We start from the raw sequence: 22,544 nt of genomic DNA on the forward strand, positions 1-22,544 counted from the left end.
GACACAATTAACAGCATCATGGGAAGTGTAGGAAAGATCGTGAATCTCATGGGGAAGAGATTCAGGCTTTTATTCCATATTCTCTTAAATATCATATTCCACAAACATAGATACAGTCAAATTAATCAATTTTATCTCATGTAAAATATATTTGATCTCAGTGGCAGAGACGGGTAAATGAGGGAAACTAAAAACACAGCAAAGAGTTAGTTGGCTAACGAAAATAAAATACCACACAATATCCAGTAATCTACCGAGGGTTGTAGGAAAAAGGTAAAACTATAAAATGTATCTGATTTCTGCTCCAAAAATACCTCAATCCTAATGCTTTTACCACAGGGCCTAATGTCTTCAATATGATTATTAAGTTCAAATCATTTTCAGAGAAAACGAAAAGGCTGTTTTGAATGAAGGCCTTCACAAATACTTTCAAAGCAAATATGTTTTGTAGAAAATCAAGCTATAACCATGAATCACCCTGTTATACTAGAATATCTTTTAAATATGTACACTATACACAAATACACCCTGTTAGATACACTTTGCATACCACAATATAGTACAGTGGCTTATTTGTCTTTGTGCTTAGAACCTTGCATTGTCCATGCTTGCAAGTTGATCAAATGAAACCAGGAGTCATTTTGAGACCGTGGGCGACAAACCTGAATATGAATATCCATGTGAGGTGTCTTTACCTAGAATAAAGTGGGGTAAACCCCTCTCTGACCATACAGTAGAAATAGCAAAGAAACAATGCAAGTCTTGACTCATCTGATGTCCATGCCTGACTGCTGCTGTTGTGCTGGGCCTGGGTGCAGGGTCCAAAGGATGTCCAGTGGTAAATCAGTTATGGAATCATTTCAGGTTACTGACTATGTAAAGATTCTCTTATTTTAGAACCCTCAGCTACGTAGCAAATTGCTGGTAGAATGCCAGTTTGACCCTTTCTATATGGTGACACAGCTTTATGGCTGGTCCCAGTTTCAGGTCCATACACTCCTGCACCGTGGGCAGGTTGAGAAGGAGCAGAGCCTGTCCATCAATCTCCTGAAAACACAAGCACGGTTATGGGGTAAGACAACAATGGTCATGGATGTAGGCCACAGCGTACACACAGTTATACAGTAAAGATAATTATCGTGTGTGTGTGTAATTATTACCTGATCCAGGAAAATGCGAGCCAGGGGAGCACAGTCGGTGGTCCTGATGAAATGCACCACATCAGTCACACTCCACTCTAGGGGACTGGTGTCCAAACACAGCTTCTGGGGAGTCTCACCTCTTGAGCGCTGCAAAACAACATGCAAGACACAAAGATGCAGTTAAATTATGGTTTTTAACTTGAACAGGGACAATAAAGTCTAGACAATACAACGTACTGTATATACAGTGCCTTGCAAAAGTGTTCATCCCACTTGGCGTTTTTCCTACTTTGTTGCATTAAAACCTGTAATTTAAATAGATTTTTATTTGAATTTCATGTAATGGACACACAAAATAGTCCACATTGGTGAAGTGAAAAAAATAACTTGTTTCAAAAAATTATATTAAAAAAAAAATGTAAAAGTGGTGCGCGCATATGTATTCACCCCCTTTGCTACGAAGCCCCTAAATAAGATCTGGTACAATCAATTACCTTCAGAAGTCACATAATTAGTTAAATAAAGTCCACCTGTGTGCAATCTAAGTGTCACATGATCTGAGTATATATACACCTGTTCTGAAAGGCCTCAAAGTCTGCAACACCACTAAGCAAGGGGTACCACCAAGCAAGCGGCACCATGAAGACCAAAGAGCTCGCCAAACAGGTCAGGGACAAAGTTGTGGAGAAGTACAGATCAGGGTTGGGTTACAAAAAAATATCAGAAACTTTGAACATCCCACGGAGCACCATTAAATCCATCATAAAAAAAACTGAAAGAATATGGCACCACAACAAACCTGCCAAGAGAGGGCCGCCCACCAAAACTCACAGACCAGGCAAGGAGGGCATTAATCAGAGAGGCAAAGAAAATACCAAAAATAACCCCTAGGAGCTGCAAAGCTCCACAGCGGAGATTGGCGTATCTGTCCATAGGACCACTTTAAGCCGTACACTCCACAGAGCTGGGCTTTACGGAAGAGTGGCCAGAAAAAAAGCCATTGCTTAAAGAAAAAAATAAGCAAACATGCTTGGTGTTTGCCAAAAGGCAAGTGGGAGACTCTCCAAACATATGGAAGAAAGTACTCTGGTCAGATGAGACTAACATTGTGCTTTGTGGCCATCAAGGAAAATGCTATGTCTGGTGCAAACCCAACACCTCTCATCACCCCGAGAACACCATCCCCACAGTGATGGTGGTGGCAGCATCATGCTGTGGGGATGTTTTTCCATCGGCAGGGACTGGGAAACTGGTAAGAATTGAAGGAATGATGGATGGCGCTAAATACAGGGAAATTCTTGAGGGAAACCTGTTTCAGTCTTCCATAGATTTGAGACTGGGATGGAGGTTCACCTTCCAGCAGGACAATGACCGTAAGCATACTGCTAAAGCAACACTCAAGTGGTTTAAGGGGAAACATTTAAATGTCTTGGAATGGTCTAGTCAAAGCCCAGACCTCAATCCAATTGAGAATTTGTGGTTTGACTTAAAGATTCCTGTACACCAGCGGAACCCATCCAACTTGAAGGAGCTGGAGAAGTTTTGCCTTAAATAATGGGCAAAAATCCCAGAGGCTAGATGTGCCAAGCCTATAGAGACATACCCCAAGATACTTGCAGCTGTAATTGCTGCAAAAGGTGTCTCTACAAAGTTAACTTTGAGGGGGTGAATATTTACGCACGCTCAAGTTCAGTTTTTGAAAATAATTTCTTGTTTGTTTCACAAAAATAATTATTTAACATCTTCAAAGTGGTAGGCATGTTGTGTAAATCAAATGATACAAACCCCCCAAAAATTCATTTTAATTCCAGATTGTGAGGCAATAAAATAGGGAAAATGCCTAGGGGGGTGAATACTTTCGCAAGCCACTGTATTAACAGTGAACAAACAAAAAGTCAAGGCACAGTAGTTTACCTTTGGTGAAGGTGGGTGGTTCTCATCATCAGAGTAGGATGGGGAGCGAGGTTTCCTGCGCTTTCGGGTTGGCCGGGGCGTTGCGGGAGGAGAAGGGGATGGGGTGGGTGGTTGTGACTTCCCAATGGAATATTCTGAATCGTCCTGATCATCCTGGAGTTCAGAGCCAGTATCGTCACTCAGAGAGTCCTCATCATCCAGATCCTCCTCCTCTCCACTCCCCTGTGTTAGAGAAAGGGATGGTTCAGTTTAAAGATGTCTGGATAGATAGAGATATATGTGTGTGTGTGTGTGTGTGTGTTACCTGTGGTGAACCGGCAGGTGTGTTGTCCAGTGAGGCTGAGGAGCGTCTCTTCTTATGGACGAAGAGTTGCTTCCTCCTCTTCCTCCTCCTACCTCTCCTCTTCACCCCCCCTTCCAGGTTAGAGTGCCCCCCTGGTGGGCGGCCCACTCTCCTACTCTTCTTCTTACCATAGTAATAAGCTGTAGGGAAAAAAATCTATATTACAATCTTTGTCCTCCTGAGGATTATGCATCCAATACTTTACCATCGACATAGATGAATAAACAAAGTACACATAAAAACAGACACTGGTTCCCTTAGATTTTTCCCCCCTGCATATCAGCATGATCTCAATAACACCAGATATTTTAATACCAGTTTTCACAGATATGCATTAGATCTAGATTGATTGATTGATTAGGGCAGGGGCTCACCAGAGCTGAGTACGGCACGTCAAATGTTCTACTGCTTGAGTTCCTGCCCCTCTTATAGAATATTAACTCAAAAGTATTGTGGAGCGCCTGCACCTAAATATAAACAGTAAAAGCACCCAAAATGAGTACCGGCACCTATTACAGTTCAAGTCAAGCACCGGTGACACATACTATATTTGGTCTTGGTGAGCACAGAACAGTTCTCTGAGCAGCGCTCCAGAACCATGCGAGGTCCAAACAGGTTTGGGCAACACTCCAGCTTCATGCAGGTCTTCCTACAAAACTCAGCCACGCAGTCTGCTGTACGCACTATCTCCACCGTAGCCCGGTAACTCTTTCCCTTGTACCTGCCGGCCAAAAATAGATCCTCAGGTTAGCAACGCTAGGACTGCTTAGCCAGGCCCAGTACACACTTTAATGAATCAACTCAAGCACAAATATGAGCAGAAAAGTTACAAAGGGGTGATGTTAATGACGTAATGACAGAGAATGTGTTCCTCACTTGGCTTTGAGCGTCTCTCCATGGCCGTGCCAGCGGCCCTCCTGGTCCAGCTGCAGCTCCCTGAGCACCCGGCTGGGCTTATAGGCAGAGTTGATCAGCAGCGTCAACACCTGGACAGGACACAGGGAGACGGAGAGAGACATGAAGGGATTAGCATGGATACTATTCAAAGTGGGAAGTGATCTTTAGGGATAGTACAATTTTGCCCTATTACTAACCGCTTTTAGAAGAATTGAGTAGTGTACTTTACTTTTGAGTATATTGTAATATAGTTATAATATCGTGTAGTATGGTTTTCCAATCCCACTAGGGTGCTCACCTCTTTGAGCACCAGGACACAGTTGCCAGGGCCGACACACTGGGGCAGCTCAGCGATGCGGCCCTTGTTCAGGTAGGGGCCAGAGAAGCAGCGGTGGTTGAAGTAGATCTTGGGACAGCAGTACTTCCCATTCCCCTGTCCTGTACAAAAAACATCACACACATAATGTAATAGCTGTGCCTCACCTCAGAAACAATCCTAATGTATTTGTCTGGGATGTCTAGATGAGACAGAGAACACTCACCAGTCTCTGATTGGCTGGTCATCTGCTGCTTGAGTGCGTCAGGTGTTGAGGATTTGGGTGGAGCTCGGCTTTAGGGACAAAGATACAGGTTAGTGGTCAAAGTGCACGGGAATGGAATATTAACCAATCAAAAGTGGACAAACAGCCAATGAACAGCCAATGATAGAGTCCTTCCTTTCCCATAGGCCTACTTACTGTTTCTCAGGCTGCACCACAGCAATCCTCCTCTGCTTCTCAACTGTAAGACAATGTATAATCACCATGAAACTACTGAAACTATACACAGTACTGTCAAATATTGTGACTGCAATATTAACAATTCCATGCATATTGTGGCATGGCACCCCTTCAGATTAGAGAGAGGAACACAGAGGGATCCTATTTTGGGACGCCCACCTTCGGGCTTGATGGGGTACAGCAAAGGGTAACCGTTGGTCTCACACCAGCTGACAGGAAAGATGTCCAACGAGTCCACATGAGCTATAAGGTCTGGCATAGCCTGTTTCAGCCCTGGACACACAGGGAGACAAATGATTTAATCACACAACTTATTAATGATCTAATATCAATACCATCATTGTGAACAAGCTCACACTTAAATGGTCTCAAACTAAGCTTTAAAAATGCAGGGCCCAGATATGAGGCGTAGCTACAGGTTCTCACCTTCCAGGCCTAGCCAGATATGTTGCCCTTTAACCTTGATTACTGATGCCACGTGAATGTGCTCAGGTGAGAGTGGGTTGACCGCTTCTAGCTTCATGGCCTCTTTAAAGCTGTGATCAGACTGTTCCTGAGACAGACAGAGAGACATCAGGAGAGAGAGATTATTCATTGCCCCTGTTCACCCATGCTATACACTCATGTGATAACATGCATTGTTCTATGAGGCCATTTGTCAGACAGCGCTTGACTCACTGTGGGGAAGCAGTTTTGGGGTGCTGCCTCGGCATCACACTGTTTCAGGTAGTCTGCCCAGTCAAAGTCCTGCCCCTGGTACCCTACACAACCGGAGAGAGAGAAAGAGACCACAATACAATTAGCTTAATGTTTAAAAAAAAAGTTGAGCACAGTTTTAAAAGTAGTTCTGTAAATGTTACTAGTGTTTCCCCACCTGGAGGGGGGCTGAGCGGGAGACCGTTCTTCAGGCTCCACTGGGCAGGAAAGATCCCAGGACTGTCCCTGTGACACAGGAAGGACTTCCCACTGCCTTCTGACACCAAATCATCACCACAGAGATTGTCCATCTCTACCAGGAAGTACTGGTCACTGAACACCTGAAGAGAAGAGGTAGGTTATTACATCATACTCATGTTGGCTCCATGCAGTAGTTACCCTACCCTTCCTCCATGACCATATCACACCCAAAGCTAGCCTCATACACTACCATACTGTATCTCACTGACTACCCACTTCCACATGGAGTGGATAGACTCCCAGAGTTAACATGGGTACTATGTCAGGATTCATCTTTACTCTCCTAGCCCTGAGGTGAACACTGATCTGAGTGGACTGAATATGCAGCAACAATATGGTGGAAACTGTTGGGTGGAGTACCTTCATTACTGTACTGCCATCATCCAACCTAGTCAATAATTTTGGCCTGGGAAGGACACATTCATATAAATCCAGGAGCCTGAGGTGAGAGGGGGACAGTAAAGAGGTTGTTACCTTGGTAACGGTGGCAGGACTGATGCAGAATGGGGATGCAGGGTCAACGGCCTCCAGTTTCATCCCCTCAGTGAAGCAGTGGGCAGCGATGACAGGCCGGTCCTGATGCACGCACACACACCACACAGTGATGGCTTATTATATTAATATTGCACAGGTATTCCACAGACCCTTGTAATGTTAGTAAATAATGCTTGGTAGTGCCATCACCTTATAGAACTCCTCAGAGAGGGCTTCATCATGAGGCTGATCAATCATTCTCTGTCTGACCTCCTCCCACTTCTCCTCTGTGTGCAGGGCGACCAGGGCTGAAACAAGCAAGCACACACACAAATTATCACGTTAAAAGGGTAAAAACCGCAACCTCCGATTTATTCATAAATTATGTTTTGCATCTTAACCCTTTGATGCATAAGATCACATATTTGTGATCATTGTTGAGTGGTCCCTGCAGCGTACCATCACAAATAGCAAGTAAGCAAGTAGCAACAGAACGCAGGATGCAACCAACATGTCTAAACAGCATTGCTGTCTGAAAAACAATGTTATGTACTGATGGGAAATAAAAGGTATTCACAACTTTATTCCTCAATTTCACCTTTTATTGTAAAAGATAAACGCAAACTTCATCATCCAAGCAACACACGGAACACATCCACAGCCAAACTCGTTCCATAAACCAGTCTAAATAACAGGCTCTGCTGAGAATTATGCAAGTGGCTGACTGTACAAATCCTCATTTAAACATAAGTTAGCAACCTAACAGCTAGACTTGTTTGCAATGTACCACATCTCTGGTGAGCACAAGGGAGAAATGTAATATTGTTTAGAAAAGAGATGCATGTCAGCTAAAATAACAGCAGCTAAATCCTTTATGATGGCAGCCATGTTTGTTTATGATTGACAAGCGAAAACTCCCTAATCCCCGAATGCCATTCACTATAAGACACAAATAAACAAAGTCAAAGTCAAAGATGGCTGCGCCCATTTTCTAAAAAACATGAACTTTGTTTGGCCACTTTTCAGCATATTACAAATCTTCGATGTACTTGTTACAGCATATACAAGAACCGGAGTACATGACTTGACAAGTCATTTACAGTGTTTGACAAATCACATAGCAAATAAAATGTTATCAACTCACAGATCATCACCCCAAATAAAAGCCTCCTGCCTAGCCTAACCATAGCATGAAAGCTAAACAGGGTTGCCAGATTTAGTTAAAACCATTTTAGGATGTGTAATGGGAATTTTAATGTTTGTGCTTTTCTTATAACTAATTTCTGTATTCTATTCATGTGCTGTTCGATAAGCCAATTTCTGTGTTCATGCAAGTGGCTGACTGTACAAATCCTCATTTATCAGTAGCTGCAATTTGGCAGTATGCCCAGATGTTGTTTTGAGAACGAATGAAAGATATCTCAGTTAAGGTCTCAGCTTAGAGAGGAGAAGCCTTGCGAGATGTTGGTCTGTCACATGTTATGAAACAGTATTGGTTGGTCACATGAATGAAACAAAAACGGTAATGATGAATGAATTATGCTAAATCTTGTAAATATAACTTGTTTGTGTATAGTCATATATAAGACAACTGCTGTATCTGCCCAAGGAGAGCTCCTGATTGACATGTGTACTATGGTGCATTGAGTTGTTTGGAACCTCTCCAGCACTCTGACAAATAAACAATGATTCATTTAAGATTGACATCGAGTGCCCCTGTGTAAGAATTTCGACAACAGATGGTTTGTGGGGGGGGGTTAATTTAATTTGTGGGGGATTTCAAGTCGATAAGGGGTAGAAATGGGGGAAGGTATCGTGGGGGGATATGATGCAGGAAATATTACTGTGTTGGGGATTTATCAATATTTGGGGGGCAAACACAGGAGAAGTTTATATGCTAAATAAAAATAAACCCCCCTGGAAAGGAGGGGGGGGGAATCTGAGCTAGCAACCTGGAGTAACGATAGTTACAATCGAAGTCAGTTGAGTGAACCATCCCTTTACCTTGTTCTGTTATAACATCTTTGGTCTGAGATATTTACGTGACAACCAGAATGCTTTATATGATGTCAACAAACATGGTGCCACACATAGCTGGCATTAGCTCATCATAATCAGTACAACTTTCCAAAAAGTATTTTACACGTCATACACTACATGACCAAAAGTATGCGGACACCTGCTCATTGAACATCTCATTCCAAAATCATGGGCATTAATATGGAATTGGTCCCCCCTTTGCTGCTATAATAGCTTCCACTCTTCTGGGAAGGCTTTCCAATAGATGTTGGAACATTGCTACAGGGACTTGCTTCCATTCAGCCACAAGAGCATTAGTGAGGTCGAACACAGATGTTGGGCAATTAGGCTTGGCTCGCAGTCGGCGTTCCAATTCATCCCAAAGGTGTTCGATGGGGTTGAGGTCAGGGCTCTGTGCAGCTAGTCAAGTTCTTCCACACCTATCATCTCAACAAACCATTTCTGTATGGACCTCGCTTTGTGCACGGGGCATTGTCATGCTGACACAGGAAGGGGCTTCCCCAAACTGTTGCCACAAAGTTGGAAGCACAGAATCGTCTAGAATGTCATTGTATGATGTAGCGTTAAGATTTCCCTTCACTGGAACTAAGGGGCCTAGCCCAAATCACAAAAAACAGCCCCAGAGCATTATTCCTCCACCACATTTTACAGTTGGCACTATGCATTAGGGCAGGTAGCGTTCTTGGCATCTGCCAAACCCAGATTCATCCGTCGGACTGACAGATGGTGAAGTGTGATTCATCACTCCAGAGAATGCGTTTCCACTGCTCCAGACGCAAATGGCTACGAGCTTAACACCACTCTAGCCAACACTTGGCATTACGCAAGGTGATCTTAGGCTTGTGTGCGGCTGCTCGGCCATGGAAACCCATTTCATGAAGCTCCCGATGAACGACAGACTATTTTTTCGCACTACGTGCTTCAGCATTCGGTGGTCCCTTTCTCTGCTGTTGTTGCTCCTAGACGTTTCCACTTCACAATAACAGGACTTACAGTTGACCGGGGCAAGAATTTGACAAAGTGATTTGTTAGCAAGGTGGCATCCTATGACGGTGCCATGTTGAAAGTCAATGAGCTCTTTAGTAAGGTCATTCTACTGCCAATGTTTGTGTGCGGAGATTGCATGGCTATATGCTCGATTTGGTACACCTGTCAGCAACGGGTGTGTTTGCAATACCCAAATACTTATTTGAAGGGGTGTCCATATGATTTTGTAAATATAGTGTGTGTCCATTACAATCTATGCAAGAATCGGAATGCATGATTTGTCACCAGTACCTGAAAACGTGAATAAAACAGTAAATATATTATGCTCCATACATACAGTTGAAGTCGGAAGTTTACATACACATAGGATGGAGTCATTAAAACTTGTTTTTCAACCACTCCACAAATTTTTTGTTAACAAACTATAGTTTTGGCAACTCGGTTAGGACATCTACTTTGTGCATGACACAAGTACTTTTTCCGACAATTGCTAACAGACAGATTTACTTAACTTATAATTCACTGTATCACAATTCCAGTGGGTCAGAAGTTTACATACACTAAGTTGACTGTGCCTTTAAACAGCTTGGAAAATTACAGAAAATTATGTCATGGCTTTAGAAGCTTCTGATAAATGATGTCAATTAGCCTGAGTCATTTGAATCAAAAAGAAATCAGCCAAGGCTTCAGTAAAAAAAATTGTAGACCTCCACAAGTCTGGTTCATCCTTGGGAACAATTTCCAAATGCCTGAAGGTACCACGTTCATCTGTACAAACAATAGTACGCAAGTATAAACAACATGGGACAAAGCAGCCATCATACCGCTCAGGAACGAGACGCGTTCTGTCTCCTAGAGATGAACGTACTTTGGTGCGAAAAGTGCAAATCAATCCCAGAACAGCAGCAAAGGACCTTGTGAAGATGCTGGAGGAAACAGGTACAAAAGTATCTATATCCACAGTAAAACGAGTCCTATAATCGACATGACCTGAAAGGCCGTTCAGCAAGGGAAGAAGGCACTGCTCCAAAATCGTCATAAAAAGCCAGACTACGGTTTGCAACTGCACATGGGGACAAAGAATGTCCTCTGGTCTGATGAAACAAAAATATGGCCATTATGACCATCATTATGTTTGGAGCAAAAAGGGGGATGCTTGCAAGCCGAAGAACACCATCCCAACCATGAAGCACAGGGGTGGCAGCATCATGTTGTGGGGGTGCTTTGCTTCAGGAGGGACTGGTGTACTTCACAAAATAGATGGCATCATGAGAAAGGAAAATTATCTGGATATATTGAAGCAACATCTCAAGACATCAGTCAGGAAGTTAAAGCTTGGTCGCAAATGGGTCTTCCAAATGGACAATGACCCCAAGCATACTTCCAAAGTTGTGGCAAAATGGTTTAAGGACAACAAAGTCAAGGTATTGGAGTGGCCATCACAAAGCCCTGACCTCAATCCTATAGAAAAGTTGTGGGCAGAACTGAAAAAGTGTGTGCGAGCAAGGAGGCCTACAAACCTGACTCAGTTACACCAGCTCTGTCAGGAGGAATGGGCCATAATTCACCCAACTTATAGTGGTTTGTGGAAGGCTACCCAAAACATTTGACCCAAGTTACAAAATTTAAAAGGCAATGCTACCAAATACTAATTGAGTGTATGTAATCTTCTGACCCACTGGGAATGTGATGAAATAAATCATTCTCTCTACTATTATTCTGACATTTCACTTTCTTAAAATAAAGTGGTGATCCTAACTGACCTAAGACAGGGAATTTTTACTAGGATTAAATGTCAGTAATTGTGAAAAACTGAGTTTAAATGCATTTGGCTAAGGTGTACAGTCGAGGCCAAAAGTTTTGAGAATGACACAAATATTAATTTTCACAAAGTTTGCTGCTTCAGTCTTTAGATATTTTTGTCAGATGTTACTATGGAATACTGAAGTATAATTACAAGCATTTCATAAGTGTCAAAGGCTTTTATTGACAATTACTTGAAGTTGATGCAAAGAGTCAATATTTGCAATGTTGACCTTTCTTTTTCAAGACCTCTGCAATTCGCCCTGGCATGCTGTCAATTAACTTCTGGGCCACATCCTGACTGATGGCAGTCCATTCTTGCATAGTCAATGCTTGGAGTTTGTCAGAATTGGTGGGTTATTGTTTGTCCACCTGCCTCTTGAGGATTGACCACAAGTTCTCAATGGGATTAAGGTCTGGGGAGTTTCCTGGCCATGGACCCAAAATATCGATGTTTTGGTCCCCAAGCCACTTAGTTATCACTTTTGCCTTATGTCAATGCGCTCCTTCATGCTGGAAAAGGCATTGTTCATCACCAAACTGTTCCTGGATGGTTGGGAGAAGTTGCTCTCGGAGGATGTGTTGGTACCATTCTTTATTCATGGCTGTGTTCTTAGGCAAAATTGTGAGTGAGCCCACTCCCTTGGCTGAGAAGCAACCCCACACATGAATGGTCTCAGGATGCTTTACTGTTGGCATGACACAGGACTGATGGTAGCGCTCACCTTGTCTTCTCCGGACAAGCTTTTTTCCGGATGCCCCAAACAATCGGAAAGGGGATTCATCAGAGAAAATGACTTTACCCCAGTCCTCAGCAGTCCAATCCCTGTACCTTTTCCAGAATATCAGTCTGTCCCTGATGTTTTTCCTGGAGAGAAGTGGCTTCTTTGCTGCCCTTCTTGTCACCAGGCCATCCTCCAAAGTCTTCACCTCACTGTGCGTGCAGATGCACTCACACCTGCCTGCTGCCATTCCTGAGCAAGCTCTGTACTGTTGCTGCCCCGATCCCGCAGCTGAATAAACTTTAGGAGACGGTCCTGGCGCTTGCTGGACTTTCTTGGGCGCCCTGAAGCCTTCTTCACAACAATTGAACCGCTCTCCTTGAAGTTCTTAATGATCCGATAAATGGTTGATTTAGGTGCAATCTTACTGGCAGCAATATCCTTGCCTGTGAAGCCCTTTTTGTGCAAAGCAATGATGACTGCACATGTTTCCTTGCAGGTAACCATGGTTGACAGAGAAAGAACAATGATTCCAAGCACCACCCTCCTTTTGAAGCTTCCAGTCTGTTATTCGAACTCAATCAGCATGACAGAGTGATCTCCAGCCTGGTCCTCGTCAACACTCATACCTGTGTTAACGACAGAATCCCTGACATGATGTCAGCTGGTCCATTTGTGGCAGGGCTGAAATGCAGTGGAAATGTTTTGGGGGGATTCAGTTCATTTGCATGGCAAAGAGGGACTTTGCAATTAATTTCAATTCATCTGATCACTCTTCATAACGTTCTGGAGTATATGCAAATTGCCATCATACAAACTGAGGCAGCAGACTTAGTGAAAATGTATATTTGTGTCATTCCCAAAACTTTTGGTCACGACTGTATGTAAACTTCCGACTTCAACTGTATATACGGTGTGCTACAGTTGAAATGACATCACAATAAAGACACTATAATGATAACGTAATAAGGCACTTACTTTGATAGGAACGCACACATGTTCAAAGTTTTTATTAGTAAGGAAAACAAATATTAAGGCAATGTGGGCGCCAGCTGGATAATATGCCAGGGGAAGAAAGTTTGTGTTCTGACTGGAGATCTGCAAATGTCTGCATACTTGATCTGGGGAAACACTTGGGAAGTGCTTGGGATCTCCTCAAAGAGAGAAGTTTGTCCAGCTCAGTAAAGCCTCAAACATAAATTGTCCACAACAGTGAAATGGGCTACTTCTTATGTGAATTAACAAGGAGGCGGAACACACCTCAATTGAAACTGTTGTTAGAAAATAAAACTTGTTTGAAAATAACTTGAAATTGTTAAGTTAAAACATAGCCTATAGATAATTAGCAGGCAGTGTGCCTTGGTTTGAGGACAGCACAGGTTGACTGTCCTGTTGTGTAATAATCACATTTTGGAACAGTGAGTGCATTCTGACATCACACACATAAAAACGTTGGGGCGACCGTTAGAGATGTGGAACACGCGTGAAAAGGTTAAAACTGAATTTCCCCAAGGTCTTTCTGAAAAGAAGATCAGCTTACCTGAAGGAGGCCTGAGGGTGCAGCCATGCTCCTTGGCCCAGCCAGGTGGGTGGAGGCGGTGGTGCAGGTAGTAGAGCCAGAGGGTGGAGTGTGTTTCAGGGAGCCCCTCTGTGCCAGCTAGGCGTAGTCTCAGCCTGCCACCCACATTCTCCTCCACCTCAGCGCCCCACGCCAGCCCAGGGTCAACACGGTCCTGCAGCTCCACACTGCAGCCTGGAGACATCAGGTCCACTGGGTCCTTACGACGCTGAGGCTACACACACACACACACACACACACACACACACACACACACACACACACACACACACGTAAGAACTCACGTAAGGACGTAAGAACTCACGTAAGGAGTTCAAAACCCTTGCTTATCTGTCATACATTCCCAGTTGTTCCAGTTTATAACTGAGCACCCCCTTACCCCTTCCAGCAGGTTGGCAGGTGCACTGCACTTCTCAGCCAGGGCTTTCTCCAGGACGCCCTCCCAGTCTGGCTGTTTCTCTCTCACACCTGAGGGGGGGCAATGGAGAGGCACGATTACAGAATATGGAAAGAAACCTCAGAAATGTTTTTAGAAAACTAAATTTTAGATTTTACTGTAATAACACTTGTAAAACAACACCCGTCCAACTGAGTTTCCTCCCCAGCCCTAGTTCTCTTACCCTCGGAGGGTCTCATGGGCTTGCCCTGCTGCCGGCTCCAGCCCAGTGGGTGGAGGTCCGCCGTCATGATGTCACACCAGAAGTCAGCGCGGCGGTCATCGTGGTAACCCTCATAGCGCAGGAGGAGCAGCTGGCCACAGGTGGTGATGATGGTGGCCACCCAGTAGGGTTGGTCAGGCTCTGAACGCACACACACCTCCAGCTTCATACCTGGAGTCAGTCCTGTCTGCAAGCCCTGGTCCACCTGGGGGATATTGAAATATCTTATAAGGTGAATTTGGGATCAAGAGTGTGTGAGTATTGTGTGTGGTTATGAGAGGATTGTGAGCGGTCTCAGTACTTACGTGTTTGAATGCATGGTGTGGCACAGACACTGTCCCGTTTTCCTCCAGATATTCATCCCAGTTAAAGTCAGACACATGCTGACTAGAGTCCTCATCTGCAACACACACATACACCAGTTCGGTTCATTTTGTTACGTTAGAAAGCCCTCGTCACCAATAACAAAGCTGGAGGTCCATGTAATTACTCACCAGACTCCAGTGACTCGTGACTCATGGTAGCTCCTCCCACAGGCCAAGTCTAGAAGCTCTGGGGAAGAAAGGAGAGCTGGATTATTATTTGTGTTTGACAGCCAAAATCAGGAGAGCAAGTAAGAATAGTAGGTGGTTGGTAAAAGTGGCACAGCTGGTGAACGAGATGTAATTTGTCCAGTGATTACATTTATTTTTGTGAAAGTTGAGGGGGCTTGCCAAATAAAAGCATAAACAAAGCTTAGTTAGTGTGTGTGAGAGAAGTGAAATGGAGAACATTTAGGTAAGGGTTTTGAAAATACAAATGATCCTTCTAGCTAAGTTTCTAAAAGCATGAGTGAGGCCTCTTAAAGACACGATAACTTTGAACCAAAGTTGAGCTGTAGGCTTATAGCCAGTCTGTGACAAAGCAGATTAAAGAATTTAACACAAAAGAGAAATGGCATTTATATACCGGGCATGAGAGAGCATTGGAAATGACAATAGCTGAGAGGTTTGTGTATAGGATGTAGAAGATAGCTGCTCTGTCACTGCTGCTCCATTCAGCAGGGCTGTCAGGCCTGTCTTTGTCAAGTCTGATGTCTCTATTAAAGTAGAGACAGCCATCAGACAGGGTCCTTCTGACCACCGCACGGACACCGCGACCCAGGATCAGCCCATCCTTTCACCCACGACCCTGCCGCCCTCAGAGTACACACACAGAGCTATCCAACCAAGCCCGACTGAATTTTCTGACACACACAGACAGTCTAAAGGGCCTCATTGTGCTGGAGGTCATACTCACGTCTCACACTAGGGAGGATAAAAAGAGCAGCAGAGCCATTTAGCCATTTGCAAAGAGCCTCACTGTTGAGGTGTATTCTAATACCTGATGATCACACAAAAAAACTATTCTAAAAGTTGTTGATAAAGATTGAAAATGTCTGCAAGTTTATTTTAATATGATATAGACAAGTTAGAATGAAGCTGAGAAGGGAAGGATGAGGGGGTTGATGAAATATTATTTTATTATGCTGATATTTCTGGGAAATCATAGCTAATTCGGTTAAACAAACTCTCAGTTCATCACCAAAGTGAACAGGATGACTAACAACTTCCCCTATCGTTTGAAAGAGGCCTGCCCAGTATCCACACACACCACCAGGCTCCCTGCCAGTCTGACTCTCTCCACCAAAAGACAGACCAGCAGAAATACACTGACTCGCCCTGAAAGAGAAACTAGAATGCATACACAAAAACAAAACATATTTTTAACATGCCGCTGATTGAATCAAGTCCTCTTAGTCACTGGGTGATCAATGGGCAGGAAATGCAAGCAGAAGAAATGCATTGATTGAACACACAAGGGTTTGAGAAATGTAAATGAAAGTGAAGTCTTGATGACAAGGGTTTATGTCAAGAATAAAGTTAGACTATTGGGAGTATTTTCATCAAGTGTAACACATTACACAATCATATTAGCCTATTTGTTTATGAATCCTTTTTGTCAGCAATTTGCCTTCACATAGGCTACTTGTTCTTTGAGAGATTGTATTATTTCAGGGTTGCATGTTACCAATGTCAAGTAGGGGCCTAATGTTAGTGGGGTGCCCGTGAGCCCCTCGCACGTCAGAGGGCAGTGTTGTTGTCCCAGTGTTGTTGTTGTCCCAGTGTTGTTGCAGTGTTGAAACTGTTATTTGAACTGGATTTTTCGTGTAAATGGCCATAGAAGAGCCTGACCATAAATAGCTCCAACTTAATTAACCAATGGCAGAAGTAAATATAAAAGTTTTGCGCAAAAAACCCCACTTCGCATTGCTATTTCATTGGCAAGTCAGAAGAAACAATGTAGCATTTTAGGCTATAGATGCACGTCAATGTTTCACAATGTTGCAGTTTATTGCCGCAGGTCAATTGAAAAAATGTTGCTGCGATCACTCAAGTTGCATAACTGGGAAGTTGGACCTGGAGAGAAATTGGCAGTTTAGTGCTTAGAGTAGCCTACGTTGAAATATCAATGTGTATAGCATAATTTAGGCCTTATCTGTTAGGCATATTCAATCAACTACAATTTAATTAAAAATATTACAATTTAAAAAATGGCTAGGCTATTTGTAAAATAAAATACATCCGCAGACGTCCATCAAGCTTGTGCAACCGTTATTATATAGGAGCGATATCCAACTAAATAAATGGATTAAGTACATTAACAACATTTGTGGGAATTCCGATAAAAGGTTACTTACCGCAATATGGATATTAATTTGAACGAACGAGCGCCGATGATCCAACTTTCACACTGGAACGTGCACTAAAGAGAAGAACACCGAATGCAATAAAGAACATGTATTTCATAGCTTCTCTGTGTTTATGCCATATAGGTCAGTTCAGATGCCAACGGCACCGCAGTAGAATGCGGCTGATTCGGCACATGCTAAAAACGCCTGTGACCAAGTCAAGTTACTGAAACGTCATGGCTTGAGCGATAGGCTATACTAAGCAATACGGGCGCTTGCACTCGACCGAGCCAGAGTCATCTTTTTTAGAGACGGGAAAAAAGACGTAGACAGCACCAAATTACATTATGTCATATTAAGATCTTAATAAACAAAATATTGTATGTGAGTATTTGGTCACAAAATCTGATTCTTACCAGTAAATAGTTTTTCAAGTCGGTTTTAGATGCCGTCTCTTTCCGCCTAGTCGTTCACGACCTCATTCCAATATGGCACAAACTGCCACTGCGCATGTTCTGCCGCCTATATCTACGTTCTAAACCAGAGTAGCTGATATTGTCGGCGTTGAGAATAAAAATATGACTTCCACCTTCAAACACAATAAAAATCTAATATCCAAAACCAGAATTAACAGATGCAAAGAAACAGAAAACAATGTTTTCTTTAACGTTGTTTAATAATGTTAATAATGTTAATCTTCTTTAACGTTGATTGAGAAAGAACATTTAGCCTACGTTTGGCAAATTCCCTTATGGATTCAACACTTTGTTAATCGTTGAACTAGAATATGGATTGCATTGGCCTATATAATCGAGCCACTTTCGTTGAATGGCATTTCTTTCTCCCCCAAACTGTCAAGGTGATATCGACTTTTGACTGAAACCGCATAAAATAACTCGATGTTGCTTAATTTTGCTCCATTGTTCGGCACATTAATTATCCCCCCGCCTCCCAGATTTTTTTTGTGGGGGGGGGGCGGTGATAAGGTGTTTATGAAATGTTTGGGTGTAGAGCTTTTTAGAAATATGCTTTCATGGCGAACCCAATGTGTTCTAGATTTGAAAATCGTTATAAAGAGACCCGTTTGTTCAAAGCAGGTTCCCACTAGGCTGTTGACTCTATAGGCTAAAGCTTAATCCCCACAAATACCAATCCATTTGGTAACAAAAAAATGTCTGAGCTGTCCCACAGTCGTTGAGAATGGAAATGGCATAACTACAATTCAATAAATGTAGAATAACAATAATCCATTCGCTAGAATGAACATGTACGAATGGCTTGAACATTAAAACAACAACAGTTTATTAGCCTATTTCTTTCCAATTTTACAAAATCGATTTGATCTTTCTAAAATATTTTTTTCAACATGAAGTAGCCGCAGATATGATAATCATCAATAAATCAAAGGGGAAATAGGTCTAGTGCCATTTTGAGACATAACATGGGCCTATGTGGTTTTATTTTGGAGGGGAAAAAAGGATGTGGATTTATATTCCTAATATAAACCTCAAATGTCAATGGTGTCCGAGTTGCAAGGGATAGAATAATATGCAGCCATAACATGAGATAATCTTAATTTATACAGGCTTTTATGAGCCTTCTAAAGGCTTGGAAGCTTGGCAGATGTCCCAATGATGCAACTTTTCAACCATTGTTGGTTAGTGCAGTGAGTTTATGTGATGCCAGGCAGAGAGGGAGGGAGCGGACAGTTGCCGTGCGCACTGCAGGAATGTCGTCGGCCTCGGAGGCTCAGACAATGAGATGAATAGTAATTGTAGAACCTGACCGCTAGATGGCAGTGTAGTCAACCTATTGTAACCTACAGTCAAAAGCAGGGGCGTTACAACGATTTGATGACATTGGGGGCTTAGCCCAAAGCCAGAGGAGGAAACCTAGCAGGGGTTTCTGGGGGTCTCCACTGGAAGAAAAAAACTATAATTTCAACAGCTAAATGCATCAATATAGTGGACTTTGAGATGAACATTAATAAGAAGAATCAACATGTCAATTTTATTCAAAAGCCAATACAATATAAATACCATACAAGACATTCAGGTAACTTGCACCTTCCCACCTACCACAGCAGTGGCGTCAGTTCAGCCAAACCTAGGGGATGGCAAAGTGGGGTGTTGGGGGGATGGAATTTTTTGGAAGTTGAAGCTCATTTACTGCCTTTGTTCACAATTTATATACTAAAAAAATACATATTTGGAGAACAGCAAAAAGAAACAAAATGTATTATCACCCGAATATTAGGTTTAAAGGTCTGTGGAACAGCATGTACAATGTCAACCACTACTCAACCTCATAAATTGACTAATTTACTTGTGGAACGGCACATATACCAGTGCAACGTGAAATAGATGCATAAAACACGCTATCAAGTCAGAACAAGGCCGACTTCAAATGTCGACGTCCATGAGTTTCAAGTTTGGTTTTTCTACCATAAAATTGCACCTTCATAATAATGGATTGCATGCATCTATCATCAAATTTGCAGACCAATGTAAGATAGGCTACTTTTCCTAATGTGATGAATAGATTACATAGTCATAATTTAGGCTAAAAAAGCTAAACAGACAGTTCTGAACAATGCATGCCTGAGTGCGTAGTGACAGGGTAGGCCTAATCAGAGACATTTCTTCTGTCTTTGCACAGGAAAAATGAGACCTTCTATAAACATAGTTCATGCAATTCTACTACACTTTATATGACTGGAGACATAACATCATTTTTAACATGACACAAATTAGTAGCCTACTCAGCTGAAGAAATTTGGACACAACCACAACCTCCTCATCTAGCCCTATGAAAAGGGGAGACACAAATTGTACGACCATGTGACGACCATCTAGCCTGGAGGAGGAAATTATTGTCCCCCAAAAACCGTTCAAGTGGTACTGATCCAATGATAAAGGCAGTGGTTGTGTCCAAATACCCATACTTGCATCCTTAATAGTAGGCCGTTTGAGTACGTGAAAAAATAATGTTTAATATTATGAGACAATTTGAAAATCAAGTATACTTTAAATGCCCGGATGTCATACTTATTTCGGCTTTGACAAAAGCTGATCAATTAGATGGGGAAGCGATACCGAAATCAACTAATAGCTGTGAAACAACGCAATCGCACATGACACATTCTCAGTATTTTCTAAAATCGAATATGGTTTAAATGCCATGATGTTATACTAATTTTGGCTCTTCATTTAGTAGAATTCGATGCACACTTTTCCACAATGCGTTGGAAGAGCTGGGCTGCGAGTGATAGTCCCTGGGTCTCTTCAAGTAGCTAAACAACAGCTAGGCCACTTAATTGGGAAGAGTCGATTAGTGAAGCTTCTGCAGTGTTGTTCAAATGTAGGCTAAGTAGTTTTTGTTCTCCTTAAACTTATCACGAGTATAGGCTACATCTTTGAGAATAAAAATATTTGGATTTGTTTTACCCAAAGTGGATTTCTGTTTTCTCATTGAAAAGTGTTTATTGTTCTCTTGGACTTCATCAGAGCTTTTAAACTAAATTCTAAACTGTCCTTTACGTTTCTGAATGTCTCGGCACCAGGGACTCGGGATGTGGCTGCGTTATTGATGTCACGTTAATCAGGCCTTTTAATTTGAAAATATGGATTGTTTAGTATTTAATTAATGGATTAAGCCTTAGCAGTAATTCTCATCTCATTCCCAATCATCAGTGCTTTAGTTTATTATGTTGCTGTCCAGCGATTCTGAATTTGTGATGCATCTGACTGTCCATATTTTTCTGTACAATAGCCTTTTGATTTGGTGTGTGTACTAGGCAATTTGATTTAATTTATATATGTTACTGCACTTTGGTTATACTAATAAATATGTTGAAATGTAACCAAATAATCTGTTTCTGTCTTCAGTCCTTTTAAAATAAGATAGATTGGCTTTATGGGCTATGGTACAGGTCGCACGTGATAGTCTGCCTATAACCAGACTGAGAACTCCATTCCTATTCTATTCAGTGTTTTGATAAATTAATCGAATTGGAAATTAGCTTCACTGAACAAAAATATAAAGGCAACATGTAAAGTGTAGGTCCCATGTTTCATGCGCTGAAATAAAAGATCCCAGACATTTTTCATATAGACAAAAAGCTTTTTTCTCTCCAATTTTGTGCACAAATTTGTTTACATCCCTGTTAGTGAGGTTTTCTCCTTTGCCAAGATAATCCATCTACCTGACTTGTCTGGAATATCAAGAAACTGATTAAACAGCATGATCATTACACAAGTGCACCTTGTGCTCGGGACAATAAATGGCCACTCTAAAATGTGCAGTTTTGTCACACAACACAATGCCACAGATTCATCTGCCACCATCACGTTTCAGCGTGATAATGCATGGCCCCATGTCGCAAAGATCTGTATACAATTCCTGGAAGCTGAAAATGGCCCAGTTCTTCCATGGCCTCCATATTCACCAAACATGTCTCCCATTGAGAATGTTTGGGATGCTCTGGATCAATAGTGTGTTCCAATATCCAGCAACTTCGCACAGCCATTGAAGAGGAGTGGGACAACATTCCACAGGCCACAATCAAAACCCTGATCAACTCTATGCAAAGGAGATGTGTTGTGCTGCATGAGGTACAGTGCCTTGCAAAAGTATTCATCCCTCTTGGTGTTTTTCCTATTTTGTTGCATTACAGCCTGTAATTTAAATAGATTTTTATTTGGATTTCATGTAATGGACATACACAAAATAGTCAAAATTGGTGAATTGAAATGAAAAAAATAACTTGTATCAAAAAATACAAAATGGAAAATTGGTGCGCGCATATGTATTCACCCCCTTTGCTATGAAGCCCCTAAATAATATCTGGTGCAACCAATTACCTTCAGAAGTCACATAATGAGTTAAATAAAGTCCACCTGTGTGCAATCTAAGTGTCACATGATCTGAGTATATATACACCTGTTCTGAAATGCCTCAAAGTCTGCAACACCACTAAGCAAGCGGCACCACCAAGCAAGCGGCAACATGAAGACCAAGGAGCTCTCCAAACAGGTCAGGGACAAAGTTGTGGAAAAGTACAGATCAGGATTGGGTTATAAAAACATATCAGAAACTTTGAACATCCCACGGAGCACCATTAAATCCATTATTAAAAAACGGAAAGAATATGGCGCCACAACAAACCTGCCAAGAGAGGGCCGCCCACCAAAACTCACAGACCAGGCAAGGAGGGCATTAATCAGAGGCAATAAAAAGACCAAAGATAACCCTACAGGAGCTGCAAAGCTCCACAGCGGAGATTGGAGTATCTGTCCATAGGACCACTTTAAGCCGTACACTCCACAGAACTGGGCTTTACGGAAGAGCGGACAGAAAAAAGCTATTGCTAAAATACAAGAATAAGAAAACACGTTTGGTGTTCGCCAAAAGGCATGTGGGAGACTCCCCGAACATATGGAAGGTACTCTGGTCAGATGAGACTAAAATGGTGCTTTTTGGCCATCAAGGAAAATGCTATGTCTGGCACAAACCCAACACCTCCCATCATCCCGAGAA

The 22,544-nt window shown here is 42.3% G+C and overlaps 1 protein-coding gene across 2 annotated transcripts; it reads right to left on the bottom strand.

Annotated features, from left to right (window-relative positions):
* Positions 1 to 23: 23 nt before the first annotated feature.
* LOC139536574 (scm-like with four MBT domains protein 1) lies at positions 24 to 17,531 on the bottom strand. Of its 2 annotated transcripts, XM_071337212.1 has the most exons (22): positions 17,423 to 17,525; positions 17,016 to 17,080; positions 14,791 to 14,848; positions 14,602 to 14,696; positions 14,258 to 14,501; positions 14,017 to 14,105; positions 13,599 to 13,851; positions 6,717 to 6,814; positions 6,507 to 6,608; positions 5,950 to 6,112; positions 5,754 to 5,836; positions 5,502 to 5,628; positions 5,235 to 5,348; positions 5,034 to 5,076; positions 4,839 to 4,906; positions 4,595 to 4,734; positions 4,276 to 4,385; positions 3,945 to 4,120; positions 3,361 to 3,539; positions 3,057 to 3,278; positions 1,161 to 1,289; positions 24 to 1,047 (listed from the first exon to the last, which is right to left on the bottom strand). In XM_071337212.1, the coding sequence occupies exons 3-22, from the start codon at positions 14,813 to 14,815 to the stop codon at positions 907 to 909; spliced, it is 2,601 nt and encodes an 866-aa protein (XP_071193313.1). In that variant the 5' UTR covers positions 14,816 to 14,848; positions 17,016 to 17,080; positions 17,423 to 17,525; the 3' UTR covers positions 24 to 906. The 2 variants fall into 2 exon arrangements, with proteins under 2 accessions (XP_071193313.1, XP_071193314.1); XM_071337213.1 differs by lacking the exon at positions 17,016 to 17,080 and having other exon boundaries at positions 17,423 to 17,531.
* Positions 17,532 to 22,544: the final 5,013 nt, after the last annotated feature.

This window comes from Salvelinus alpinus, chromosome 12, assembly GCF_045679555.1.
Source record: "Salvelinus alpinus chromosome 12, SLU_Salpinus.1, whole genome shotgun sequence".
Taxonomy (NCBI): Eukaryota; Metazoa; Chordata; class Actinopteri; order Salmoniformes; family Salmonidae; genus Salvelinus; species Salvelinus alpinus.